Source organism: Venturia canescens, chromosome 6, assembly GCF_019457755.1.
Source record: "Venturia canescens isolate UGA chromosome 6, ASM1945775v1, whole genome shotgun sequence".
In the NCBI taxonomy this organism is placed as follows: Eukaryota; Metazoa; Arthropoda; class Insecta; order Hymenoptera; family Ichneumonidae; genus Venturia; species Venturia canescens.
Window position 1 is genome coordinate 11,711,856 of NC_057426.1, and position 26,254 is coordinate 11,738,109.

The following is a 26,254-nucleotide window of genomic DNA, read 5'->3' on the forward strand; positions in this document are numbered from 1 at the left end:
ACGATGCCTCGGAACGGGCGTCGTCGAGAAATTTCATCAAAATTCTGCTCAAGCCATTTTTTGTTTACTTTTCGGTCGCATTAAACGCCGGCGATAATTTTTTTTGCATTTTTACCGGTAGCTCCGCAATAACAAAAACCCATTTTCGTCGTTCGTGCTCAAATCGCGGGAGATTCCCTGTAGGAAAATTGAGACGCCGGTATAGCCTCGAACGAAACGAAAGCGACGACGGACGGGGGCCGAGTAAAAAAATCGACGAACCCCCAAAGTCTTGGAGCGCCTTGAGTGCACTCGGTTGAAAAATTCGCTCTAAAAAATCCGGAGATCCCGGCAACAACCTTAAGAAGCATTGGCATTAAGTGAGAGGAAGCTCGAGAGGTAAATTAATTGGTGGGACTTGTTGTGGGGCGGGGAACACGAGCAGGTGTAACAACACTATTGACAATGGCGACTCAGACGTCTGGAATAAATGCCTCACTGCCACCAGTATCCTACACAAAAGCCATCGACGTGTGGACAGGCGTATGCCTGACATTTGTATTCGGTGCGTTGCTGGAATTCGCGTTGGTTAATTACGCGTCCCGGAGCGACATGCACCGGGAAAACATGAAGAAAAAATATCGTGAAATGGAGCACTCGTCGTCCGTAGATCCAGCTACGGAATTGCTACAAGCGGACAGCGGAACTAATTTCGCCATGGTCAGTATCACGCTCGCGGAGTATGATTTAAATTACGTTCATTTACCAATATTTTCATGTCGTTTCGAACGTTTTTACGTCGATTGAGAAGCTGTGTGTTTTTATTTAAATAAAAAAAAAAAGAAGTTTTTTTCCATTTTTTTTCGAGTTCCTCCTGGGCCAATGTGCTTCTTTTCAATTGATTATGTTAATGAATGTGTACATACGTGCGTGGGAGTTGGTTCCAATGTGAGCGGGTCCCTCAGGCTTTCCGGTATCTTTGAGGTCGCTCATTGATCGTCGAGTGAGATGATTTTTCAAATCGAAGATTAAATGTGACAGGACTTGAATAATTGTTTGCGAAGCGTTCTTTCGACGCTCGCAACGTCATCATGAATCATGTTCCAAAAGTGTCGCTTCTACTTATGACCGGTTCCGTTGGAACTTGCATCGCATGCCTGCCTCCCGGTTCAGTTATTAGCCAATCACTAAAACTTGAGGCGTCCTGAGAGTGTTCCACTATCGGAGCGTGGATTCGATGCTGCGAATGCACGCGTCGCGAATACGTTGAAACGCGAGTCTCCAAACGAAGTGAAGCACTCGGCGATGTTCCGATCATTGGGGCAGACCTGACAATATCGGCAATGACCGAGGCATCATCGGCGGCGATAAACCTTCATTTGGTCGAGCGAATGGACAATTGTAACCAACGATATTCGAGCCACGATCATTATCCCAGCATGTTTCGATTAACGAATGCACATAAAATACATGTACAAAAAACAAAAACAGAGTTATCAAATGGTGGCCACTCTCACGAAGGGGCCTGGCAAGTTTTAGAGCCGCTGTGACCTCAGAAGGGACACGCGTTAATCGTAGATGTACGAAGTTTACATGGATCGGACAAGAGTCATTTGAACGAGAGACACTAGAGATAAAATCGATAAAAAAATTCATTGCAAAAAGAAAAAAGAAAAAAAAGAAAAAAAAAAGAAAAGAACGAAAAAACAGAAAGTATGGATCGGCAAATAATAGCTTTGCGGTGATCCGAAAACCGAAAAGTATTTTCTCCGATCCATGGACTGCTGATTTCCGCAAAGAAAAGAGAAAAAGTCGATAAAAAAAAAAAAAAAAAAAAGCCGGAAACCAAGAACCGTAAATTTCTTTCAGAAGCCTCTCGTCCGACGCCAGGAGGAAACGTTGTCGGATAAGATGCGCCAGTGCGAAATACACATGCAACCGGCGAAAAAAAACTGCTGCAGGTCGTGGCTGTCCAAGTTCCCGACGAGGTCCAAGCGCATAGACGTCATATCACGGATCACCTTCCCCCTCGTGTTCGCGCTGTTCAACCTCGCGTACTGGTCCACGTACCTGTTCCGGGAGGAGGCGGACAAGGAGTGATCGGGGGTGGGAGTGAGGAGACAACGCCTGGATCGAGGGAAGTGGCTCGCGGTCATCTCTACCACACGCACACGAGGCATCGTACGCGGCACCATCATTCGTCGAGTCGGAACGGAGGGGCTGCCGCCGGGGGGCCGAACCATCATCAGCATCATCATCATCATCACCATCATCATCACGAACATCACCACCACCAGCATCAGCACCACAATCATCAGGCTTCGAGATCGACTCGTCAGCACCATCCAGAAGATTCGCCAACTTCGTGGCTACAGAGTGACAATGAGACCCAATCGTCACCTATAACATCCCAAACTTTGCGTCTTTCCGGTAGAACGTCAGCTTCACCGGCTTCATCGCGAATGGTCACCCCGTCACCGCCCATTCTATCTCAACGGAATTCCCAAGATTTCTCCCGCTTGCCCAACCCCAAAAGTGACAAGTATTGGGGCATCGTTTCGCGCGACCTGTTCAAGTGTCACGCCAAGGGTAGCGCCCGGATCGACGTCATAGCGCGCTTCGCTTTTCCTTTGTCCTTTGTATTCTTCAATCTCGCCTACTGGTCCATGTATCTCTTTCGGGAAGAGGACACGGCTAAAATGAAAATGAATTAATTCCTCCATATTGCATATTGCGAAAGAAGGCCGGCCCGGGGCTCCGATCGCATTACGTTTGGATTATAAATCCGAGCGGCGACGCGAGCTAGAGGCTTTTATTATTATTTTCATCCTTATTTTCGCCTACCACTTTTTCGTTTCGAACGTGTCTCAGACTCTCCCACCGCACTCTTTGCTTCGCGATTAACGAGCAATTCTCACCTTTTTTCTTCTTCTTCGAAAGCTCTCTTGGTTTAGGATCTCGTCATAATTCTTAATCGCAGAAACGAAGTCGCGTTTGATTGGACGAGCCCTCTCGAGGAGTCCCGAAGAAAGTCAGGCCCCGGCTTCCCGCGACGAATTATCAAACGACCCTCTTCATTTTCATTTTATTTTCGATTTATATTGCGCAGCACACACCGCGTTATTTCGGGCGTGGATACAAAAACAATCGACCGAGTGAAACGAGTGGTAGAAAATTAAGTTATTAATGAAAATTTCACGTCGATCCGGGAGATATATTCAACCGCCGAGAGAGAATAAGGGATTGCGATGAATGAATGCTCAATGTTATTACGAAAAAAAAAAAAACAAAAAAAAACAATCTGGGAACATTTCTGTATAAGCACAAAACGAGTTGGGCGAAAAAGAGTGGTCGAACGAAGCGAAGAAAAAAAAAAAAAACAAAACAAAACAAAACAAATTACACACCGAAAAACAAAGCGAACATGAGAAAGAAATTCATTAGTGTGAATGTGAGAGAATATCGCCATAGCATTTATCGAGAGGAAGACCGCGTGCCACCAAGTGACATTAAAAGAAAAAAAAAAATAATGTAGTGGGCCTTGTATAGCCACGGCCTGTTAAACGACTACGTGCATAAACAATTTATAAAAATGAAGAAAAAACAGAAAAAAAACTATTATTACACTTATGTATCGTCGAGGTAAAATACGATAAGCAAGATAAAATGAGGAGGGGACAGAGAAAAAGAAAAACCAAAAAATAACTTGTTACAACAGTCAGTGACTCCTGTACACGACCTCTAGCCTCGCCACAACATTATTCCGTTGTCCATGTGTTTGTAAAAAAAAAATCGAAAAAAATGACAAAAAAAGAAAACGATTAATAAATCGCGCGAAAAATCGAAACCACGATCAAACCCCGATCCGATTTTGTTCCTCGAATTCTCGATCGATCGTTTTTACGCGTTAATGCGTGAACGATTAAAAAGAAAAAATTCATTATATAACGAATGGAAAATCATTTGGGGGGAAGGAGAGAAATTCGTGTTCAACGAGGAGAAACAAAGTGTTGATGAAAAAAAAAAAAAACAAAACAAAACAAATAACCAATGAAACCAATCACGAACGAACAGTATTATAGACCGATGAAACCGGGAGAATAAAATAGCCGATCTTTTTATCGATACGAGCTTTTTAAGCGGATAAGTTGTCGTAGTTACGTAAAAGAAGAAGAAGAAGAAGAAGAAACCAAATAATAATAATAAAAATTAAACAAATGAAATAAAACGATAAATAATATGTCGAGATGAAGAAGATTTATTAAACAATTAAAAAAGAGATAACAAGTGAAAACGACCCGAACGATAGAAATGATTGTATACGATCGTTGATATATCAATGCTGGGAGAGTAAGAAAAAGGTCACCGTCGACGGGGCTAGGGGTCACCTTCTTCGTAGTTAATCGGTATTATGACTAAGTATCGAAAAAAAAGCCTGAGGAAATTTTGATTCTTTTTACGTAAGCGTGTAGTACGAATTGTGACATACGAAGAAAAAAAAAACGAAAAAAAAAAAAACAAAAAAAACATGAAAATAATAATATTAATAAAAATGAGAAAAAAAATGAATCAATAAATGAATTTAAAAGTAAGTGACAGATAGCGGAAAACAGGAATTAGAAGACAATTTCAAAATGGAGGAAAATAATAATACGAAATCGAATCAAATATATATGGACGAGGCGAAAATAATAAGGATTGGCTCGGTGCACTTTTACACGCGTGTTTTTATTCGCTAACCATGTGTTCTTGCCAGACGTATGAAGATCAATAAACGAATATTGAAGACATTAATTGAGGAAAAAACAAACGATATGTATAGATGATAAAAAAAAAAAAAAAACGATGAGAGGACACCGTTGAAACAAAAAAACCATCAAAATTTGACAAACCATGTACGTACATATGCGTGCGTCGTTCTTCGGTCAATTAATTTTTGTTAGCGAATTTCATTATCGTTAGTTTTGTAAAAAAAAAAAAAAAACTAATGATGATAAAATTCAAAAACAATAAATGTACATATTTTTCATTTGGACGTTTTACGCGGGGGAAGAGAAATACGGCGTGATCCGGAAGTGGAGGGTAGAAAATGATTCTTCGCACGATCTCTCGCTTTATCGTTCCAAGTATTTATATTTCGTTATGCAATTAATCGATTGAACCTCATTTCAGGGGAACGACGACCGAGGGTCGGAGGATTGAATTTAAAAAGAAGCAACAAATAACCACACGTCGTCAAATTTATATACATACGCAATTTTGTGTGTGTGCTTTTTTTAAATTATTATTATGTTCAAAGAACGATTATGACTTTGGAAAACTGTCGGATTCGGTGAATTTGAAGTTTGTAATTAAATCGGTCTTCCACGCGAGATGAAGAACAGAGAATAAAAAAATTTTTTAAATTAATCAAAAAAACGAAACAAATGCCAAATTAAGAATCGGAGACAATTTTCGAAAAATTACAAAAGCCATTTGCGACGAGGCAGTCGGCGGAGAATTTTTTTTTTTTTTAATTCAAACGTGATCGATCGCGAATTAGAAACGATGAAGAAAAAAAATGTGAATCAATTGACGAAAAATAAATCACAAATGAGAGCATAGACAAAAACGTTTTAGGATAATGAAAATAACGTTAGCGTTTAATGGTCGCACTTATTACATGGTAAAGAAATTAAATGAGAGAGAGAGAGAGAGAGAGAGAGCGTTTCAACACCGAATAACATGATCGTAAATTCTCCGAATGTAATAATAAAATTGGAAGAAAAACTCTTCGCGCCCTTCTCCGCATCGTATATTGTAAATAATTTTGAATAATACGATTAATGAATCAGGTTATCATATCTATACAGGGCGGCTGAGAACAGGGAATTTTTAAATGAATTTTTCAAACCCAAAAAAACAAAAACAATATTTTACAAATCAAAACTGTATGTATTCATTTAGTTTCATATTTTTAATTATTAGAAAATTTTTATGTCTTCATTAATTTATATTATCATTGACTGTTATTTCGTTTAATTATATGTCTAATATTAGTTGATATTCATTGAGAATAAAATGAAAAAAAAAAAAAAAAAACATATATTGAATATTAAGTAAAATCTTGTTGATCTGCGATTTAAGCAAGTCGCTCGAAAATGTTTTGTTCGTTCTGAACGATTTAATAAAATGTAATGTAAATGCTCAATATCTAATGATACAAAAAACGAATTCAATAAATAGTCAAGACGGAATGTTGTCATTGAACCGCCTTGTATAAATATGCGCCTGAGAAAAAAACAAAAATGACCCACACGCCCAACTTTTTAGTCGTTTGCAGCAGTATTTCAAGAGTTCCTCAACAAACGGAATCTTTTAACTATTTTTATCCCTGACTTGATGAGATTTTAATGATTTATAAATGTCCAATCACACGCGTTGGCAAGGCAAACTGGGTGGATCGTCAGCTTGCTCGAGTCACACTCTGTTCCATCGACACGCTTGATCGGCTATCACTTATTAATTCCAATCTCTCGAACAAGGCATCGTAGAAAAAAAAATGGTAAAAAAAGCCTTCTGACGTCGGTGGTATTCCACGTGCAAACACGCTCCTGCTGAAATTTCGAGCTTGACATTATTCACTCGTAGAACGAACATTAAGTTTCCAATCGGTTTTAGTTCAAGCTACTAAAATCAAATCAGCTCAAAAGAATATCAATCAAAAGTGATGGATTTCAAATAAAAGAAGAGGAAAATATTCAAATCATCGTTTCTTTACCGCCGTATTATTATTGATCGGGTCAATTTGCCGATTTTCAAATGACAAGGAAACGCCGAAACCGAACGAGGATAAGCGCTCGCACAGTTGTACACGAAGGCAGCTTGATAAGAGAGAGAGAGAGAGAGAAAAAAAAACATTTTTATTCGCAGACAAGCGAACGGACCATTACGTTAAGAAAAAGATTAACGAAAAAGCAGAAACAAAAGAACAAAAAAATCACTAAAAACAAGACACAACAGAGAAAAAAAAAAATAATTTGGCGACTATCTCACAGGGTGCTTAGATTAACTGCATTTTCTCTTTCATTTGTACCTACGGCATTGAAAAACAGAAAACACGGAAAAAAAAAGAAAAAGAAAAACAAGCAAAATAATAATAACGATAAAACAAAATGTTAAAAACATACACACTCGAAATTCAGGTATACTATAAGAGAACGAAGTTCATGCACCGTAGATAGGAAGTACGAAATCGGAACGAACAGTCAACGTAAATAAGTAAATAAAAGGATATTATCATTATATTATTATTAAAAAGAACTAGTGAATTCCGAGTATGTTTCAAATATAATGAGAGAGAGAGAGAGAGAGAGAAAGAGAGAGCGAGTAAGATCGAAGTCATCTTATTTCCGAGTCATAAAAGTACGTTAGGGAAAAAATTATTAAATAATTTAAAGAAAAAGAAAAAAAATAAGACAATGTGGAAATATCAGGACCGCAGCCAGGGGAAGATTTTTCGGTTGCACGGTTGGGCCTTCAGCGTAGCTTTTGCAACCGAATCGAAGCTCAATTAGTGTGACACTTTAATACACGAGGAAATAAAAATAATAAAAAAAGAAAAGAAACGAAAAAAAAAAACAGTAAAAAAAATAATTTAAAAATAATTTAAAACGAGGGCTCGCGATGAAGAAGAAAAAAAACAACCGAGTGCGAAATCGATAAAGTGTACAGACAGAGCGCAAAACACACATGAGACGTTGGAAAAAGTCAGCAAGCGTTTGGCATTCGCGAGTAAAAGCGAGGAAAAAAATAATAATGAACGATTTCATGATTGTTCAGCACCTCGCGTAACACTTGAAAAATAAATTTTGAAATAATTAAATTAAAAGAGAAAAAACAAACAATACACCCACCAAGAATAATAATAAAGAAGGATTTGAAGATAAAAAACGAGTTTTATAAGTGTTTCACGGTATTTAGTTCTCATGCCCACCCGGAATGAATTTAATCGAGCACAGAAAGTTTATTCGTAAATACGTATGAATATTGAATGTTGGGTATATTACATAAGTATAATATTGTCACCGCGTGAAACCGAGATTTTGTGAACGAGAAAGAAAGAAAAAGAAAAAGAAAAAGTAGTTGTTTGATTAATTTTGTTTTTTTTTTCAACTATATTAATTAAGGGCGTCGGTGGTATTTAGGAGAAAAAAATAATTATAGCGATCCCGTGGACGTTCATAGTATCGATTTTGCGAGCGAATCTCCCCCTTCCCCAAACCCTTTACATTCATCCCCAATCGTAGATCTCATTAACGCGGGTCGTAGAGAGTACCGAGATCGCATAATAGATAATTAATGTCACGATTAAAATGAATTGACGGGCAATTAAACTTTGCATACGAAATCTCGTTGTTTTTCATCCCAATGAAATTTGTTTCTCGTTATTACCGTTCATATCTGTTCGACCAACCTCGATTGCCGGCTCTAATATAGCGGAAAATTATGAGGATCAACACACAAAGTTCTTGACAATGGTAAGTAACTTTTGAAATTTTTTAAAAATGCCTCGCCGACATCCGATTTTGTTTTCGCTTATGGCTCACACAGATTGTCATTTCCGCTTCAAAAACGGAGGTAATTTTTTTTCAATCGTTCTTTAATTCTTGTTCTAAAAACCACCTGCCCAGACAAGAAGTCTTTAGAAACTTGCTGCTCCTTCCAACTACAGTGTTTCCAAATATTTAAAAAAAAATTCTTATCTCATCGAATTATAATATATTGAAGGGTGTTTGTTACGCAATTGAAGCTGTTTTTTTTATTATGTTATTTTGAAGTTCAGACGATAATTATTAGGATGGGAATGATCGAAATGATGTTTGCCGTTTACATGCTACGGAATCTAGAGTTTGAGCCACAAGTCGCGGTCAGACGTCCCGGAAAAACGATGCTGCTTGTCAGTATATTGAATTGTTTGTAAACCAAAAAGATACGTGCCACAGTTTCGGGCAATTTTCAAAAGACCAACCACATGCGTACATAAGAATTCCGTAAATTTATAAATTTTTCAGCCTCAGACGGACTTAATCGCTTGTGGAGGGTTATTGGTGCAAAGGAATTCATCAATGAATCGGGCAATGAAGAATTCTTGGGGCTATTTTGACGAGAATGGGAAAACGGCTGCAAAAGATCAGAAGAAACACTGAAATGTTTCATCGTGTATATTTGTTCGTAATGAATTTCTACATGCTGTAAAAAAATATATTCCATAGATTCGTTGACGAAAGAATCGATTTAATTGTCAGCCGATTCAAAACTTTGGATTTGGCTTTTCCTCAGCTTTGGATAATTTTTCCTTCATGAGTCTTTTGTACTCCTCCTGTTTCTGTTTTTGCCTCCGTTTTCTCTCCATACGTAATTCATCCTCTGTCAGTACACCCGAGGGTGCCAACGTGGCGCCATTATTGTTCACTAGATTGCTAGGATCGTTAACGACGTTATCAGACTCTGCAATCATTACTACCGGGTCATTAATCACCGGAGCTTCACCTGAAATATCATTAATCCTCTATAATTCTTCTTTCCATTTTTCTTATGAGTCATAGTAATTGTTGATACACCATTAACATTGAATGACAAATTAAAGGTATAAATGGGGATGGCATTGATTTTTTAAAAATTTCCAAGTTATCTTTGAAAAGAAGTATCGCTGATGTACTTTCTCATTCAAGCGAATATGAGGTTTTTCTGAGCTCAACTAACTAAAATTATTTAGTGAATGAAAAAAAACTGGGGCTATTTATATTTGTTTCGAAAGATATGAAAAATTGATAGAAAAAAAATAATAATTTGAAATTAGTGTAAACTGTACAGTAATAAATAATTCAATGGCCACAAAGTTGAGACCAAATCGTTTATAGTTTTTATTCGCTCAAACGCTTGCAAGATTTACCATTGGTATCCGTGGGTATAGGACTTTTGTTGCGAGTGGGTGTCGAAGGGGTCTTTAGTTTAGTAGCTGGTTTTTTGCCAGTTACATTTTCTTCGACACAGTGAATAACGTTTTCTACGGTGTTGCTATCCTTCAGAGAATTTTCTGTAAGAGTCAGTTGCATTTTCATTGGTTGTTCTTGGACCTTCTCATCCGGCAGTTTGTTTTGGGGCTCTCGTTTAAATCTTTTCATTCCATAAGTTTTTTCTGTGATTTTTTCTTCAATGATGTCACCGAAGCAGGTGAGGGCTTTTTTCAGAGCCACTGTGATTGATAACTGGAATTTACCGTTGCTTTATTTCCTCTTAGATATAAATTATTGCTTTACGCAACCAAAGTTAATTACATACGGAACGAGCTGATTGTATTGCGGAACCTTTTATGCTGGATTCGGTATTACTGTAACCCATATCTTCGTGGAAGGTTCCATCTGCAAGTTGTACTCTAACAAAAGCGGCGCAACCAATGTGATATTTTCCCATCACATATTCAACAAAATCTATAAAATTTTATCACATTAAGAATTCAATCTCAATATTCATCAAGGATAATTGTCATTCCTTTTCACATGAAAGTTTAATAGAATATTGAACCACAGAATATATTTTTGCATTTTATTGTAAAGATAACAATGTTCAGTTTGAGGCTCTTATTGCTGGAGCATCGCCAGAAATGATTTATTATTGAGCACCATTTCATAGTGATCAGAAACATTATTCATATAATAAAAGAAAATTTGTGTATTGCATGATTTATTCAAATAAACCAAAGAAATGTCTAATGAATTGATAAATTTTATTCAATGACAGAAGATCGTGAATAGTATATTATGGAGTAATCTTTGAATTACATGAGAAAATTTTTTGAAATTCTGAGTATTTTGGTTGGCCTGACAACAAACTTTCTACGCTTACCAACAGTTTGACTTGTAACTGCATGACTCCAGCGACTTTCTCCGAATACCGAATTAGCTATTGCTACCAATTCTTCATAAGGTATGTGATCCTTGGTAATTCCATTGTTGCTAGAATTCTGTGAGACAGAATTGCTCTTTGCTCCAGGCTGGAAGTACAATATTTTTTTGAATAAAAATGTATGAATTAATGATTCTAAGGCTATGGTGGCCAGCGGTGTCACAGAAATTTGGGGCTCTTGATTGAATCTCATGTGGCTTACTGTCACACTGCCAATGATTCCAGATCTGACATTGCACATATTCTATTATTTTGACAGACAGTAATTTTGAGTGGTTTAAAGTTTAAGCGAAAGAAAATGAATATATCAGGAATCAAATATAGGAGAAACAGTTCTTGGAATAGGTTGAATTACAGTGTTTCTGGAAAAAGTTTCTTGTGTGACTAGCTTTTGTGAATGTACTTGTTTCGCTACCATGACTATTCAGAAATTCAGAATCGGTTCTACATTATGATTAAATTTGTATAGTTCTAATTATCACCAGAGGGTTATTTGTTTCATAAAGAATATAAAGAAATTCAAACTGTCTTCAATTTTTTAAAATAAGAAACGTTCAAAAATATATAACATCTGTATCAAAACCTTTTTCCTTGTATAGCTGAGTAAAATTTGTGAAGAGTCTAAAATATGAAAAAAGCCATGAATATCAAAATAGTCATGTAAATAATCAAGGCTTTATGGTATGAAACAATGTATAGAGTTTATTACGATTTGTTTATAACCTAAAACGTCGAGTTTAAATTTCATAAGTATACACTCACGATTTTGATGCACGATGGGAAACTCATTTTTATCTAACGAGTTTATATTATTTCGTTTCACAATTAAGAATCTTCAACAAGTTTCTCCAAAATAAAATCAAAGAAAATGTTCAATGCGAGGATTATTAACGTTGTTTTTGTCATTGATTTCGCGGGTAAACTCGAAGCTTCAAGTCGCAATTTACACAATCAAAATAAACCGTAAACTCAATTTCAACTTATCGGTTGATTTCTTTTAGACCGACCGTAGATAAATTTATCTACATATTTTTTTCGATCAATAATTATCAGCAATTGAAGGAATCTTAAGAATATCTCTGAAGCGAATGTATAGACAGTTTATGAAAATAATTCGAATGAAATTTAGACTTGATAAATGATGTTCCGAGTTTCTTGCGCTATATTAGTGCAGGCGGCAGCACGAAGGAAAAACTGTAGAACAAAACGTTGTCGGTGCGCGTTACCTTACCCAGGTAAACAAACGGGATACGGTCTCACTATGGTTTTAGAGTCGCCGTAATTCGCCTGTACTTGCTAATAGCATAAAGTTTGATACACAAACATTGTTTCACTCGGTATATACAAGTGTGGGTATAGTGAAGTGTATTCAAAATTAAAAGCATGAGCGTAGTGGTGAAAAAGAAAGGGATCTTCGCGTTCCACTTTCGGTCACAGTCGACTGATTCTGAGGGTTATGTGATCCATCGTGCTCAAACCCGTTGAGGATTGAAGATGTCGAGTTGCGGGTTGCGGTCCTTTGATGAACCAAAAGACGCACGGCTCAGCGATCATTTGTTGGAATTGTGTCGACGGTTTTGATCCAGCAGGTACGAAATTGATAAGCCGTTTGTAGATCGCCATAGAGAGGTGTCGGTACATAAAAATGAACTCAAAATTCCTGAGGAATTATCATTTTACGAGGCACGTAGAAAACTAAAACAAACACCAAACATTGCATGGATTCCGCCGAATTCATTTTTTCCCCGAACTTCGATTTTATTTGATTTTAATAACCACTCAGATGTCATAAAGCGTCTCATAGTTTTTCGAGTCTAAAAATGTACGTTCAGTCTGTAAACGATGGTAAAATGCATGTGAAAACGTATTAGAATTTTCTGCGTTCAACATATACAAAAATTCTTCGGAAACATGATTATTGAGGCAGCGGATTTTATTCGTGCTAAAGCGTGCCCTAACAAGCTCCCTGTTAAGACTCCCATTCGATCTCTCATACAATCAACTTGTTATCTTGAATAAGAAAAAAAATATTCCTAATAACTCTTCCTAGCCGTATCAACCCTTGTAATCACCTCTCGCACCGGCCATACGGGTCACCGGATAAAAAAAAATACAAACATGGATCAGGGTCATCGAAGTTGCGATGCAGAAGAGGCAGCATGAACATGGTACTTTACCCCAACCCTGGGAATCCTCGTGTTAGCCATCGATGCATATGTGCCCTCTGTATAGCAGCTCAAGTTCGAGTTGCAATACAGGCTTTTCTAAAAGTAAGTTTGATCTTTCATCGTTCCGCAGAAGCCTCAGACCATCGTCATTACGCTTCGTTTGTTCATTTTCTCGTCTCGCGACTAAAAGAGTCTTTAATCAACGATGAGAATCGATTCAATTTTTATTTGCGAAATTAAAAAACGAGTTTTTTTCTCTCTCAATTCAGACCTCGTTCAAAGGGGCCTATAATTATGAGATAAGTGCGAAAATGTCAATTTTTTTTAATTCATCGATGCAGGGGAACTTTGTTTGCTGATTTTATCGTCGAAAAACTGACCACACAGTCGTGACACAGTTTCGTAACTGTTTGAATCATTGGTACCGTATAAATTGAAAAAATGTCTTAACCGAGCAGGTGAAAATTTTCGCACTGTTATTTTACCTGTTTTTCATGAAAGCCAAAAACTTTCATTGACAAAAGGTCTTTTTTTTCGTTAAAAAAATTGTCGTACGGTGGAGAATGAATCGTTTCGAAATCAATTATATCGTTGGGAACATTATCGTTATGCAATTATATAGCTGTTTAGTATTTCGGCTTAATTCCGGAAATATGGTGCATATTCCGGTGTGCCGACGTATTTTACTCATTCGAAGTAAATAAGAAGTTGTTGACGTTTCTCAAACAGTACATTTTCTGCTGCGTTTGATCTTCATTATTTTTTTTTCCTCTGTAACAATTTGCTCTACTCATCGGTCCCGCAAACTCTCCACGTGTACGTTCCAGCTAGAACCGGATTTTTTTTCTTCATATTTCCATTTTATTATGGAATATTAGAAAATTCGCTGTCTACAAACATTTGGAGAGAAAGTTTTTTTGTCGTCTTATTTGCATACGCAATTTGGATCAGCAATATCGTAAAAATCCCGAGAATTTTCATGAAATAAACGTCAAAGAAGCGAAGACTACGTAATGTCATAAAATTCTATCAAGTCGCGTGAAAACCGAAGTGTCCAAAACGATAGTGTAAAAAACGCCTGACGAAGAAGAACAAAAGAAACTCAAGGACGAAGTGACGGTTGGATATTTAAAACGTTCTTCGTCTGTTGGGGTGTCGTGAACGCACTGAACTATTATGTACCCTTAAGGTAGTTTATGCACGAAACAATTATCTTAAGAAAGTCTTGAAATTTACTCAGAGTTCGAATGGCTAGTCGACTGACGCGCATATCAAATTTTAAGTCGTTCATCTTTTCAAATAACGAACGAACGCTTCTCACGAAGTTTACGAAAAAATACGCGATAATAATGAAGTGTATAATGAAGGTCTGGGCAAAAAATCGAGACGATTGTCTTACTAGTAATACAGATATATTACGTTAAACATTGAACGAAATTGTTAATGAGCGCTCGGCTTGGCTCATTCCTGTCACAGCCTTTGTCTTTTTATCAATACTTTTTCTTGATCCATTGCCCTTTGTGTTTTCCCTTGGGCTCTCTGATGCGATTTTTTACATAAAAAACTGTAGTACTTTAGCCAGGGACGAATGAAATTTTGTATTGTAGTTTCATTCGCCAAAAGATGAGTTTAAAAAATTGATTTACCATTTCGAATTAACGACTCTGGCATTAATTTAAGTGATAATATCTTGATTTAGGAAGTAAAAATCCAATTCAGACACGATCTCTACCTTAACGAACCGCGTAATTAGTACCAGTGCAAACAAAAAAGTGGAAAAAGAGGGTTGAGAGAAGGAGTTGGGGTCGATTAAATAAAACCTTCAGTTCAATCAAGAAGTGATGAAGAGCGGAAGGAAATTTGTTGATTCAACAAAACGTTGGTCGGTTCGACGACGTTTTTCTCCTTTCAAGCATCATCCTTTAATCTCGAGCCAATGAAATGAAAGTCATCGAATCAAGCAGATTTATGTTGAGTTAACAAACTTCATTTATACAAAACAATCATATAAAGAAGTCACCTCCCCATGCCCGAATCCAGCGAATAATGCGAATACCAGCAACATCTGTTTTGTAAGGTTCTGTACAAAGAAGTCTATGGTGGTTGGTATACGGTGTACCGTGGTTATACAGAACTCTTTAATGCTCGGTGTGTGTGCGTGTGCGTGTGCGTGTGCGTGTGTGTGTGTGTGCGCGCGCGAGTGTATAGTGTTTCTGAATGTGTATACATATGAGGGCGAGGGGTTTTTGCGCGGTCGGTGGGGCTTGCAGGGAGGAGCGGGAGGGCGAGGGGGGAGGGTGACTACGAGATAGGAGACCTGCGCATTGACACTTCCAGCGGTCAGAGGGTTGAGTAAGTCCTTTTCTGCGCGTTCGAAGAGGGAAAACGTTTCGACACAAGTACGTATACAAGAAGGGACGAGACGAGCGACGAGGAGGGGCGGGGCGGGGCGGGATGGCACATTGAACGATATACGTTCAGAGGCCACGGTGCCGCGAAACGCTTCGCAGGTTCCTCGCGATCGAGTTCATCGAAAGATCCCTCGTACGATGAGATCGGTGCACAGGGTTGTCAGAGAACCCTCGTTCTCTCACTATTTATCGTTTCCGATAGATCAACGAAAGTTTTACGGGATTCGCGATCGACGAAATCACGCGGTATAAAAATTCACGAAATACCGCATTGAAATTTGAAATGGAAAATAAAATGAATAAAAGAGCTCGTTAAATCGTTATCTATTCTCCGCTTGCACGTTTCGCACCGGATTTAATTGGCCGATTAAATTAATGGAAAAAATTTCATTCAACGATATCAAGCCTCGAATGAATATTAATTTATTAAATTGTTAACCAAATTTTAACGTAATTAAAATAATTCGATTATAAATAGAGCTAGTTAAAATAATATACTAAAAAATCTCACAAGTTTTCGATCCAGTATCATTATGAGGAATATCCAGGCAAGGAATTATGGTGCTCATATATCTATACGTATACATTTAAGGAGAAGCAACAGATTGCATTTCGCTCGTGTTGAGATCAGCGATCGATCGAATCCGTTGGTAATTCTAGTTTCAACTTCATAAACGAAATAAAAGAGAATTTTGAAAAGCTGTCATTGACGTTTAATAAGGGGCTCCTGCTTTAAAAAGTCAAAAAAATCTACTGTTTTCGGGAATTTTATTGTACAGACGGAAATAATTCACCATAGCAAACTTTTCGGTACAGTTTCAAGGATATTTCAAAAGTACAAAAACATTTTTTCAATGTGAGAAATACTAATTTGTACATGGCTCATGCGCAAAGGCTGATCGTCAAAGTTTCTCAGCTCCGTACAATGCGGAGATCGTGATTATTGTCGAAAATTTCGAAATTTTATATTTCTAGCGAGTTTGAAAAAAAAAACGTTTCTAATGAGGAAGAATATCACTTCAATGCGATGTAAATATTGAATTTTTCAATTCTTTCGAGTTTTTATAGGTTCGTGTGGAAGGAAAATATATGAAAATGGAAAAAGAATTTGGATTTTTTGTTGCAGACAATAATTACGATCTCCACATTGTACGCAGCTGAGAAACTTTGCCAATCATACTTGGCGTATAAACCATGTACAAATAAGTATTTCTTAAATTAAAAAAATGTTTTTGTACTTTTAAAATATCCTTGAAACTGTACCGAAAAGTTCGCCACGGTGAGTTATTTCCGTCTGTCCTAAAAACATTGCTGAAAAGAATCGATTTTTTTGACTTTCTAAAGCAGCAGCCCAGCTTTAAGAAAACTATATAAATAACTTATAACAAAACGAATAAATAAACACGATGAAGGTGGCAACGGGATAGTCGTATGAAAGGTTCGAAACAATGTATAAAGATAAATAAAGCAAAGTATTCTTTGACTTGGAGCCATTTTTTTTGGCTTCTCCGCATATTTCGACGAGTTTGAAAGAGCATGCTCGCAGAAGGAGGGAGAGAAAATTCGGGAGTCGCTGAAAACTCGTTTTTCCTACCCCGAGGCAACTGCGCGTGATATTTTCAGTAAGTAACGTGGTTTATGGCACTTGATATGATTTCGACTGTTATACAGGCTTCCCAGGGTACGTGATATGTTTTTCAAGCCCCACCCCTCGCTCCAGCAAGGCCGTTCATTTGACTGTCGAAATCATAAAACCGGATGCTTACTCGAGTTTTTTTTTCTTCTTTTTCACCCTTCATTTTTCACAACTAATTAACCGAGCGTTCTTTAGCGTAGATAATCCATTTTGGAATTTTATACACTCTTCTGATACGTTGCTCGTGAAGATTAATGAGAAATAACACAATGCGCGGTAGCGGATAAGAAATTAAAATTCAAACAAGACCTTCCAATAACACTTTCACCGTTGAATAAAGAATAATTATAAAAGCAGTTAATAAAAAAAATGAGTTTTGAAAATAATTTCGAGCAATTGAAAATGATTTTAAAAAATGATTGAAAACGTAATTATTGAATACGATTTATTCGAGGAAAACCTTTATTTCCATACTGCGATTTTCCATTCCGGATGATTCTCTTAAAGATAAATTACTTTTCTTTAGATCTTTTTATCTCAGGTACAACGAGTGTTACTATACAAAATGTATTGAGTTTCTCGTGCATATCGAATGCATCCGCTCCAAAAAGCAACTGCTCTTGTATCGAGAGTATATAAAATCCAATACGCTAGGACATAAAATTTCCATGGCGAAATGACGTCATAGCTCGTCTCCTACCTTGAAAGATTTTTTTCTTCCCGGTGTAATTTTCCACCAAGATTTTTCTTTGGTTCTCGTGGTTTTTCATCGCGTCTTTTTTCCCCGCAATGCACGGAATTTCTCGCGTTCGGAATGCCAGTGATTTATTTGTTTTGCTTCTGATGCTTTTGCTCGACTGTTCATTCTGATTCGCCCGTGGAATTTCTCGTTTTTTCCTCAACATTATGTAAAACGCGTGTTTTCCTCCCGAGATAAATCTCCCTCCGATTTCTCATAAAATCTTTTCGCTCTTTTTGTTCTTCGCGATTTCCCGCCAATAGCGCATCATACACGAATGCGAATCCGATTTTTCCGATATAAAAACGCCCAACGAAAGCGGCAAGGATCAAAGCCAACCAGTATTTGACTTTTGATACGTTTCATACGAGGAAAGAAAAATAGAAGCTTTTACCCGAGCAAATACGCGGCGAGTGAACGATTGAATTCTCAACTCCACTTGATTGCCCGTGAAGATATACGGATTAAATGTCAGTCATGCTCATCTGCATTCCCCTCCCTTTTCCTCCCTATCGCCAGTTTCATCTCTACCATCCATTCCCATTATCATATTATATTTTTCATTTTTCATTAGTTCCATATCTATTAAGGGTTTTGCATCTATGATTGATATTGAGGCACGCACCACATCGGTCGATCGATGAATTCCCTCGTTGAGACACGAGCTTTTATTTTTTTCACGATCGTTTTCGCAACAGCTCAAAGCGATAGTGAACTGACGATTTTTACAGATCAGGACAAGCGATCGGGTCGGTGAATCTTCATTAATACGGTGATGAAGCAGCTCTGCACATTTGTTACCGAAACTGTGCGCCGTGCATAAATTTATATGAGTAAAATAAAATAAAGAAGCTTCGACAAGATGATAAACAAATGTTAACTTTAATTAAACTTCAACACTACATATTCAGTACAAAAGTGCTTTACTAAACAAGGTATTCTCGACAATCAATTATATTTCTTACGCGTGTTGTTGAAATAAATCGTGACGCGATTAAAAATACTTTAAATAATACAAATCATCGTGCAACTCTTTGACGTCATGCTTAGCCCGAAAATGCAGAGGACCGGTAAGTGGAAACAGACTTTTTTGGAATAATAACTTTTTGGAGTACAGCGGAGAGTGGGGTTCCATTTAGCGAAAAAAAACAAATTTGCCCTTTTTTAAGGGAGTGTTTCGCTGTGTTTCACTTTCCCCTATACTTTTGTGCGGGCTTCCAACGACATTAGATAACCACCAGAATATTATTAAGCATCGAACCGATACGTTGGATTTTGATCGAACGGCAAGTTTATTCTGACCCCGAACACCGCGGTTGAATAAATGAAATCTTCCGATAGAATAGAATCGTGTTGAACCGACGATTCTCTTTATCAGTGTACAGATTGATTGTTCAGGCTTGCAGCAGCGACTTTTAAGACCAAGAAGGGAGTTCGCTCCAAGCTCATTATCAATGAACCGCGTTTCCCCTTCTTTTCGGAATCCTCCATAACTTGTTTACGTGACACTGAATTCATTAGAGTATTTTGGGGAATTGGGTTGCGGTTCGTCGGAGTTTTCTTGTACTTTTTCCCTTCCGATCGTGAGCTAATTGGCACTCCGAAGCTCGGAGCGCGTATCGAAGATATTCCTTAACACTTCTCATCGTAACTTCATTGCTTCTGTTACGAGAGAATTTATGTATGAGTTTATTCATAATATCATGCAGTAGGCGGCATCGAGAGGAATTCCGAAAATACGAATCCTTTGAGGCTTCGGAAATGTGCACATCAAGGGCTCCTTTCTACAGGGCTTTGGAGTTGCTAAACCACTGCAAACTAGAATGCAATTTAACCGACTTCTCTGAACTCAATACCCCTTCAAAGATTCACGTCAATGAGTTACCGTCATAGAGCGTGCCTTTGGAACGCGCTGGCGAATCCTAACTATTTCGGAGTTCTGTATACGCATCTGAAATAACGAGACAGCGATGTTCACTATTTTACTCCGAATTGCCATTATTTACAACTATTTTTTTCATTATTATTTTGTTTCTGTGTATCCGTTGATAAAAAATATTTGTTGAGTCAAACAAATGGCTTTGTGAAATACGTCGAGTGCCATTCGGAAACGCGGCGGCGTCACTCAAGCGAAGTTTCGTGCAGAAAATGTTCGGTGGGCCTGAGTCGATTGAACAAAATCCCAAATAATACAAATTATTTAGTTTATTAATTACGGATTTTTGTTTACTATATTTCATTAATAATTAGTCATTACGAGCGCTTTTTTTGGTGAACAATTCTATTGAATGTATTCTGCGAAGTCCGTCGCAGTTTTCCATAGCGATAACTCACTTTTCTCTCCACTTCGCCGTCCCCCTTTCCCCGAGACCCTTTCAGAGTCGCAATTCGCAAATTCACGACGAGCGATGCATGGAACTTGTGAAAAATTCGGATGATACGGTTCTGCAGGATTTTTACCGAGCTTTTCAGCTGGTCAGGGCCATCAGCCAGAGGCCAGACACCGCGGCCGCTCGTACATCGCTGTCGGTTAATGATTTACGATTTTTTTTTTTTATTTTTGAATGACCGATGGAAAAACTAGCATCTGCTGTTCAGGGAAAATTGATATTTGTTTAGTGACTGTATTTGCTGACGCAGAATGTTGATATTTTTTGGATCAATTATTTTTGCAGTGCGGGTCAACGATTCGCAAATAATAATGCTCTCTGAGAGAGCACATTACGACCACTCGCTCGCCGGATATTTGCACAAACGAACCGCGGACTCGGCCAAGTGGCAACTTCGCTGGTTCGTACTTTACCAGGTGAGCATTGAAGAGATCGATCATTTTATATTATATTTTTCACCGAACCTAGAAACTTGATGCTTGTTTTATTATTTCTCGCGTATCTTACTCTTGCTATCATTTCGTTGTGGAAAAGAACACAAAAAACGGTCCAGTTTGTACAATACCGAGCACAAGGATTTTTCCGCTAGTTCAGTTCTCGAGAATTTTTCTTCTATTTTCTTGTTCGTTCTTAAGTCCCGCGGAAAAAAGTCTTCCCAGAGACTTTTCAACCCTCTCAACAAGGCTCTTTTCAATGTAATGCAACTCCGTTACATTAACTAATTGAATGGAAGGGATTAGTCCTTTCAAGATTTCTTCAACGTAACTCAAATTTAATAAAATAATTTTACTGAATTTTTCGAATTGTTCTTTCCCAATTATTGTAAAAGCAACTTTCAAGCTTTAGCAATTAAATGAGAAATTAATGAAAATCATATTTTAAGTAACTGGATCGTTCAATCGTCCCTAAAGTTTTTCGAGCTGTTGTAAGTTTTGTTAAACCAACATTTTCATTTAGCAGCGCATTTATTAACCAACTTTACGTAAAGCGTCTAATGTTGCGTCAGATTTGGTTAAACATTTTTTCCGTTATTTCGTTTTTCAGAATTTACTGTTCTACTACGAGAGTGAGACGTACACACGACCCAGCGGGATAGTATTGCTGGAGGGTTGTTACTGCGATCGTCTTATAACAGCTCGAGGCAAAGAGCCCGACAAGCAGGTACCGTTATCGAATGAACGGCACGAAAAGTTGTGCATGAACTGTAATTAGTAGAAGCCGTTAAGCGCCGACAAGGTTTTCCCCGATGTTAGAAATCTTTTTTGCTAAAAAATGACGAGATTTATTCTCATAAGATTGGCCAATAGTATTCCCTGCTGCAAAACTGAACGAATATATTCCTGATTAAATGGATACGAGAAAATTCGTTCTTGGAGTTTCCACGTTAATACAACGAAAGGAAAAATTGTACTGATTTCTCACAATCGAATAAAAATGATTACGTAAATTTTTGAACGAGTCAATCCAATGCTCCGTTGTAATATTTTTCGATGAAAAATTTTCAGTAATCAGAAAACCACAAAGTACATGACCAATGTTCTCGAACAAAAGTCCATAAAATCGATATTTCATTCCGGTTATACGTCGCTGTCCTGATTCAGTGCCAGTTAAATTACACACACGCGCGCGTACACACACCCACACACACACACAGAAATTAATTCACTTTTGATACGGTAGTAAATACAGAGGAAAGCGTCATGAGTGTATTCGTAAAGTCTCATTGAATATCGAAGGGATTTCGTGTTGGGCGGTTTGGGAGACTTGGTTTTATCCTTTTCTTTTTTTAATCCTTTTCAACGTATCCCCACGCGCGCGTTCGTGTTGATTAAATTCTTCAATAGATACGAGACCCTGTTAATACCGGTCTTCCGTAACCGAAAGTTCGATTGGATCATCAGCGACTTTTTTCAACGAGATCCACAACTCCTCAGTTTTTCTCCTCCTCCTTCTTGTTTTTTAACCTTTTCCTCCTTCGCATCATCGAAACTTGGAAGATAGAGTGTGATGATAGATCGTGCAGACGGCGTGACAAGCATCGCGGATATCGGTGTCTTCGGTAGACACGTGTTTCGTTCCCAAGGAAGGCTCTTCCGGTCCAGCAAATAGCTTGACGAGCATCCGCGCAGCTGTTAAACTTTCGCCGCGAACTAGCGATTCGCCATACCGCAGGGAAATGTCCTACGATAAATACCACAAACTTCGTACAATACCGTCCAAGTGTCGTTTCGCTCTCGCTCGTTACGCTTTTTCTTCCGACTCCCCGAGCGCTTCAAGCTAGACGGAACTATACGATGAATTTAGTCAGCGGTTTTTCGGAGGTCTCTTCACTCGAGAGACCATTCGTACGAAAATGAAACGCCACTTTTCGACACGTGCTATACACTCGTGCGCGCGAAAATGTCTCTGTTCACAAAAGTTGGGTTAAAAAAGTGTGCTTTTTTCGCTTCGAAGCGAATTGTCTCGTGTCGCCACTGCGCGACGAACCTGCGGAATATATTTTTTTTTATCCAGCCAAATCACGATTTGATTCTCCACAAACGGGCTGCGAGCTACCGAACAAACTTTTTCCACGTTCGTGTTTGTTTTCCTTTTAGACTCTTTACTCGCAGAGAATTTCACGGGGATCAAAACAACTGTAGAAAATTCAAAAGCTCTTAGCCCGATTCTGTGTTCCCGTTGAATGAAAAAACAAGCAGAAATATCGGAATAGAGGTCAAAAAGTGTGGAAGCGAGGACACTCGGGTCTTGTGTCAAGTGCATGATATGCATACGTGCACAGACGCGCGGGGGGTGGGCGAACAATGACTCGTTCGAATCGTTATTGACTGTTCCTGTCGCCTTCAAAGTACTCTCGTTTAGTTACCTACAGGCATTGTCTGATACTGGCGCATTGTTCCGCCCTTTTATTCTCGGCAAGAAAGACCGAAAGATAGCTCGAGTGCAGCCCCGGGCTGGTATCTTCGTGCCACGAGAAATCTGGTGAGAAACTATGTGATGAAAATGGTAGGCAAAGCTGCTTCCCGGGAGGTCATGGTGTATCCCGAGGGGTTCTTTCGAGAAAAAACATTGCTGCAGTCCCGCAGCCCCGGTTGAAGAAGAAATGTTTCGAGCCAAGCGCATTGCTGCGAGTTTCGTGGTATATTTTTCTCGACAATGTACAACGCTGACGTTCCCTTTAACGCAGTTAAGGGGAAACAAAACGAGCGAGAAAGAGTTGCTGAGTTACGGAGCTCGGGTTTGAGGGCGCACTCCTTTTCCTATTAAGCTGCAGACCTCGAGAAGCAAATTGATTTCAGTTGTATCGGAGGGTTTAATGAAGCGAATAAATCGGCTTTTCATAAGCTAGGCTGAATGTCTCTCGTCGCGTGATGTGGAAAAATTGCAAGATTCATCGACACAAATTCAATTAGAAGGACACGTACTGCATAAAGCTCCTTAAAAGTAATGCGACGACAACGACACACGGTCTTTCAACGTTCCTCGAAGAATATTTCAAATAAAAACGTTCCACTGAGAACGGTTTGATATTAATGTTGGACATTGACTATCAGTCCCGCAGCGTACGATGGCGTGCAACGGTAACGCGGATAATTGGATGCTACGATAACAAAATACCGACGGAGCATGTCATGTCGTGTTATACGTTTTGTTGCTTTTTACGAGACAAAATTATGTGCGGACGAGTACGTGTGGAAGGAAACGAGACAGGAAAGAATGGAGAATGGAGAAACGTGGGAGAGAAAATAGTAAACGAACGACCAAGCATGTGCATGGGTAGGCTGACTGTGTTTCGTAATCCTAACTCATTTCCAAAAAGTTTAAAACGATTGTCCTGTATACTGCTCGCGATTTCTTTGTTTTTTTTTCTTCTTCCTTTTTTTCATTTCTATCTTTCCCCTTGTCTCATAAAAATGGTGTTTTCATTTTTATGAGATTCATAACAAGGGGACGAAAAAAATTGCCTCGAGTGTAATCACACAGAGTCGGTGCACTAGTGCCGCTTGAAAATTTCACGTCGCGTTTCATTATACGCGCTCACAAGGTTTCTACCTTGTATAGCGCGTATAAATTCATTCTAAAAAATTCGTTCGGCGATGAAAATTTTTGAAATAATAACGCTGCAGACCCAAGGACGTAAAAACTCCTGAAAAGAGATGCTTTCCTTTGAGCATTATCATGGTTAATTATCGTAATACCGTTACGATGAAACAGACCCAAAAAGCTTATTAAAATATCCCCGCATCGTTGGATTCAATTTTCTAAAAACTTGGCTTAAAAAATTTGTTTATCACAAAACTTTTGACATATAGAGACGCACGTACAGCTCCCCCCTCGCGCAGAATTGGCAACGTACGCAGTGAGAGATAAAAAAGCTTGTTGGGTTTCAAACGAAAATCCCCCTTAAGAACTGACTACTTTGATCAGAAGCAGTTGCAAAAATTAAGAGTTTAACGACTGCGATTGAGTCGCGGAATTCTCTCTGTTCTGATACATCACCGAGGAAAATTCTGTGAGACTTTTTTTTCCAAATTTAGTGATACAGTTATTCGGACGACAATTTAAGGGTTGAGTTCATTTGTGTGTTTTTTGTTTTGTCTTTACGATCAATACCGATGGCCCGTGTGATAGGGGATAGTCGTCGAGTTTTGTATTATAACGAAAGAGTTCAAAGGCACACCTGACGTTTAGAAACGTGTTCCCTGATGTTGGTCACTATACAATTGGAACGGAATGAGTGAAAAAAATCAGAAAGATGAAGAATGCATGAAACATGATTTTTCCATCACACAAGCCGGTCGATGCCTCTTGAAAATTTTAAACCAATTTCGAGTACCGCAGTTGAATGATGTTTTGTTTATACAATTCCTCAAGTTATGTTCAACATTATTCGTGTGGAAAACCAACGCTCATTGTCATTCAAAGACCGATGAATTCAACCCACGATTTAGGGGAGTTCCAAGCGTTGAAATTTTGATATTCTGATTCCGCTACGCCTGACCAGGCCAAGGTTTTACTACTGTACCGCTGGTAAATTATTGACTCTCTCTTTCTCTGCTTCGGGCAGCCTTTTTCCATTTCGGTCAGGCAAGAACGTCGTGGCTAGTGAAAATTACACTTCGTTAATATCCCAACGTCAAATGCCGATAATGGAAGAGGATTTTGATGCTGGCAATTTTCTTTTGTCGTCTCATCATTAATCACAGACTTTTTGTAGAATTTATTTTTTGTAAAATATTATTTTTTTTGTAGAATATTGTGAAAGTTTAGAAAATTTTTAAACGACATGACAAGTATTCTTCATCTTGATCGTTTAACAGTGTTTTTTTATCGAGTTCCGTATCGAGAGATTTTACGTTTCGTTGCACCTTGAAAATACATTCCTGTAAATTCGAGCCAGAAATTTGACAACGGAATGTCAAACTCGTTCAAATGACGTCAAACTTTGGCAAAAATTGTAATTGGAGTTGCGAAAAAACATGTTTAGGTCACTTTTGAAACTCTTTTGAAATTTGCCGAAAAGTTTTTCAACGAGCCATCCATTTTTTCGTCACGCCGTTACACCGTTCATGCTTCTTCGTGACGTTGCCTGCGGGTTTGCACACATTGAGCTCTACACGGGTTTGGCCTTAACGTTGAATATCGCAGTGCTTGTTGAGTTTTGTGAACAACTTTGACATTTGATTTATACAGGATACTGCATTTTCTCATACTCAACGGCATAACTAAGCCGCTGTAATTCAGGTAACTGCAAGGGCGAGGCTTCACAACAAAAAACCGTTTACAGTCCTTCAGCGAAACGTGCGGCGGCTTTTATATTAATTGCACTTGAAGTAAGGATGCAGCTGTGCAGCTTCAGCTTTATTTTTAGCCTAGTTGCAAAGTTTTGACACGTCGAATTCATGCGCTGTGGTTTAAAGCCTGAAGCGAGTTCGTCCAGTAGCTTTGCATCTCTGACGATAAATTTCTGTTCACAAACAATT

At 38.3% G+C, this 26,254-nt stretch overlaps 3 protein-coding genes across 9 annotated transcripts in view; 2 read left to right on the plus strand and 1 right to left on the minus strand.

Moving 5' to 3' along the window:
- GluClalpha (glycine receptor alpha 1) overlaps window positions 1-8,368 on the plus strand; it is a 52,468-nt gene extending 44,100 nt beyond the window's left edge. For all 4 annotated transcript variants that reach the window (XM_043422719.1, XM_043422716.1, XM_043422717.1 and 1 more), the window contains 2 exons: window positions 425-699; window positions 1,941-8,368. In XM_043422719.1, the coding sequence (XP_043278654.1) occupies window positions 425-699; window positions 1,941-2,693 (1,028 nt within the window). In that variant the 3' untranslated portion in view covers window positions 2,694-8,368. The remainder of the gene's footprint in view (window positions 1-424; window positions 700-1,940) is intronic.
- A 796-nt stretch (window positions 8,369-9,164) lies between these two features.
- LOC122412827 (DNA repair protein RAD52 homolog) lies at window positions 9,165-11,857 on the minus strand. Its single transcript, XM_043422720.1, has 5 exons — window positions 11,689-11,857; window positions 10,867-11,014; window positions 10,303-10,451; window positions 9,914-10,229; window positions 9,165-9,510 (listed from the first exon to the last, which is right to left on the minus strand). Exons 1-5 carry the CDS (start codon window positions 11,713-11,715, stop codon window positions 9,272-9,274), a joined length of 879 nt encoding a protein of 292 aa, XP_043278655.1. The 5' UTR covers window positions 11,716-11,857; the 3' UTR covers window positions 9,165-9,271.
- A 3,738-nt stretch (window positions 11,858-15,595) lies between these two features.
- Window positions 15,596-26,254, plus strand: part of LOC122412154 (ras-specific guanine nucleotide-releasing factor 2-like) — a 54,436-nt gene continuing 43,777 nt past the window's right edge. For 3 of the 4 annotated variants that reach the window (XM_043421497.1, XM_043421495.1, XM_043421498.1), the window contains exons 1-5: window positions 15,596-16,155; window positions 16,850-17,127; window positions 18,612-18,950; window positions 20,556-20,686; window positions 21,315-21,431. In XM_043421497.1, coding sequence (XP_043277432.1) covers window positions 18,923-18,950; window positions 20,556-20,686; window positions 21,315-21,431 — 276 coding nt within the window. In that variant the 5' untranslated portion in view covers window positions 15,596-16,155; window positions 16,850-17,127; window positions 18,612-18,922. Of the gene's footprint in view, window positions 16,156-16,803; window positions 17,128-18,611; window positions 18,951-20,555; window positions 20,687-21,314; window positions 21,432-26,254 lie in introns of those variants that run through there. The other variant, XM_043421496.1, reaches the window with a different exon arrangement.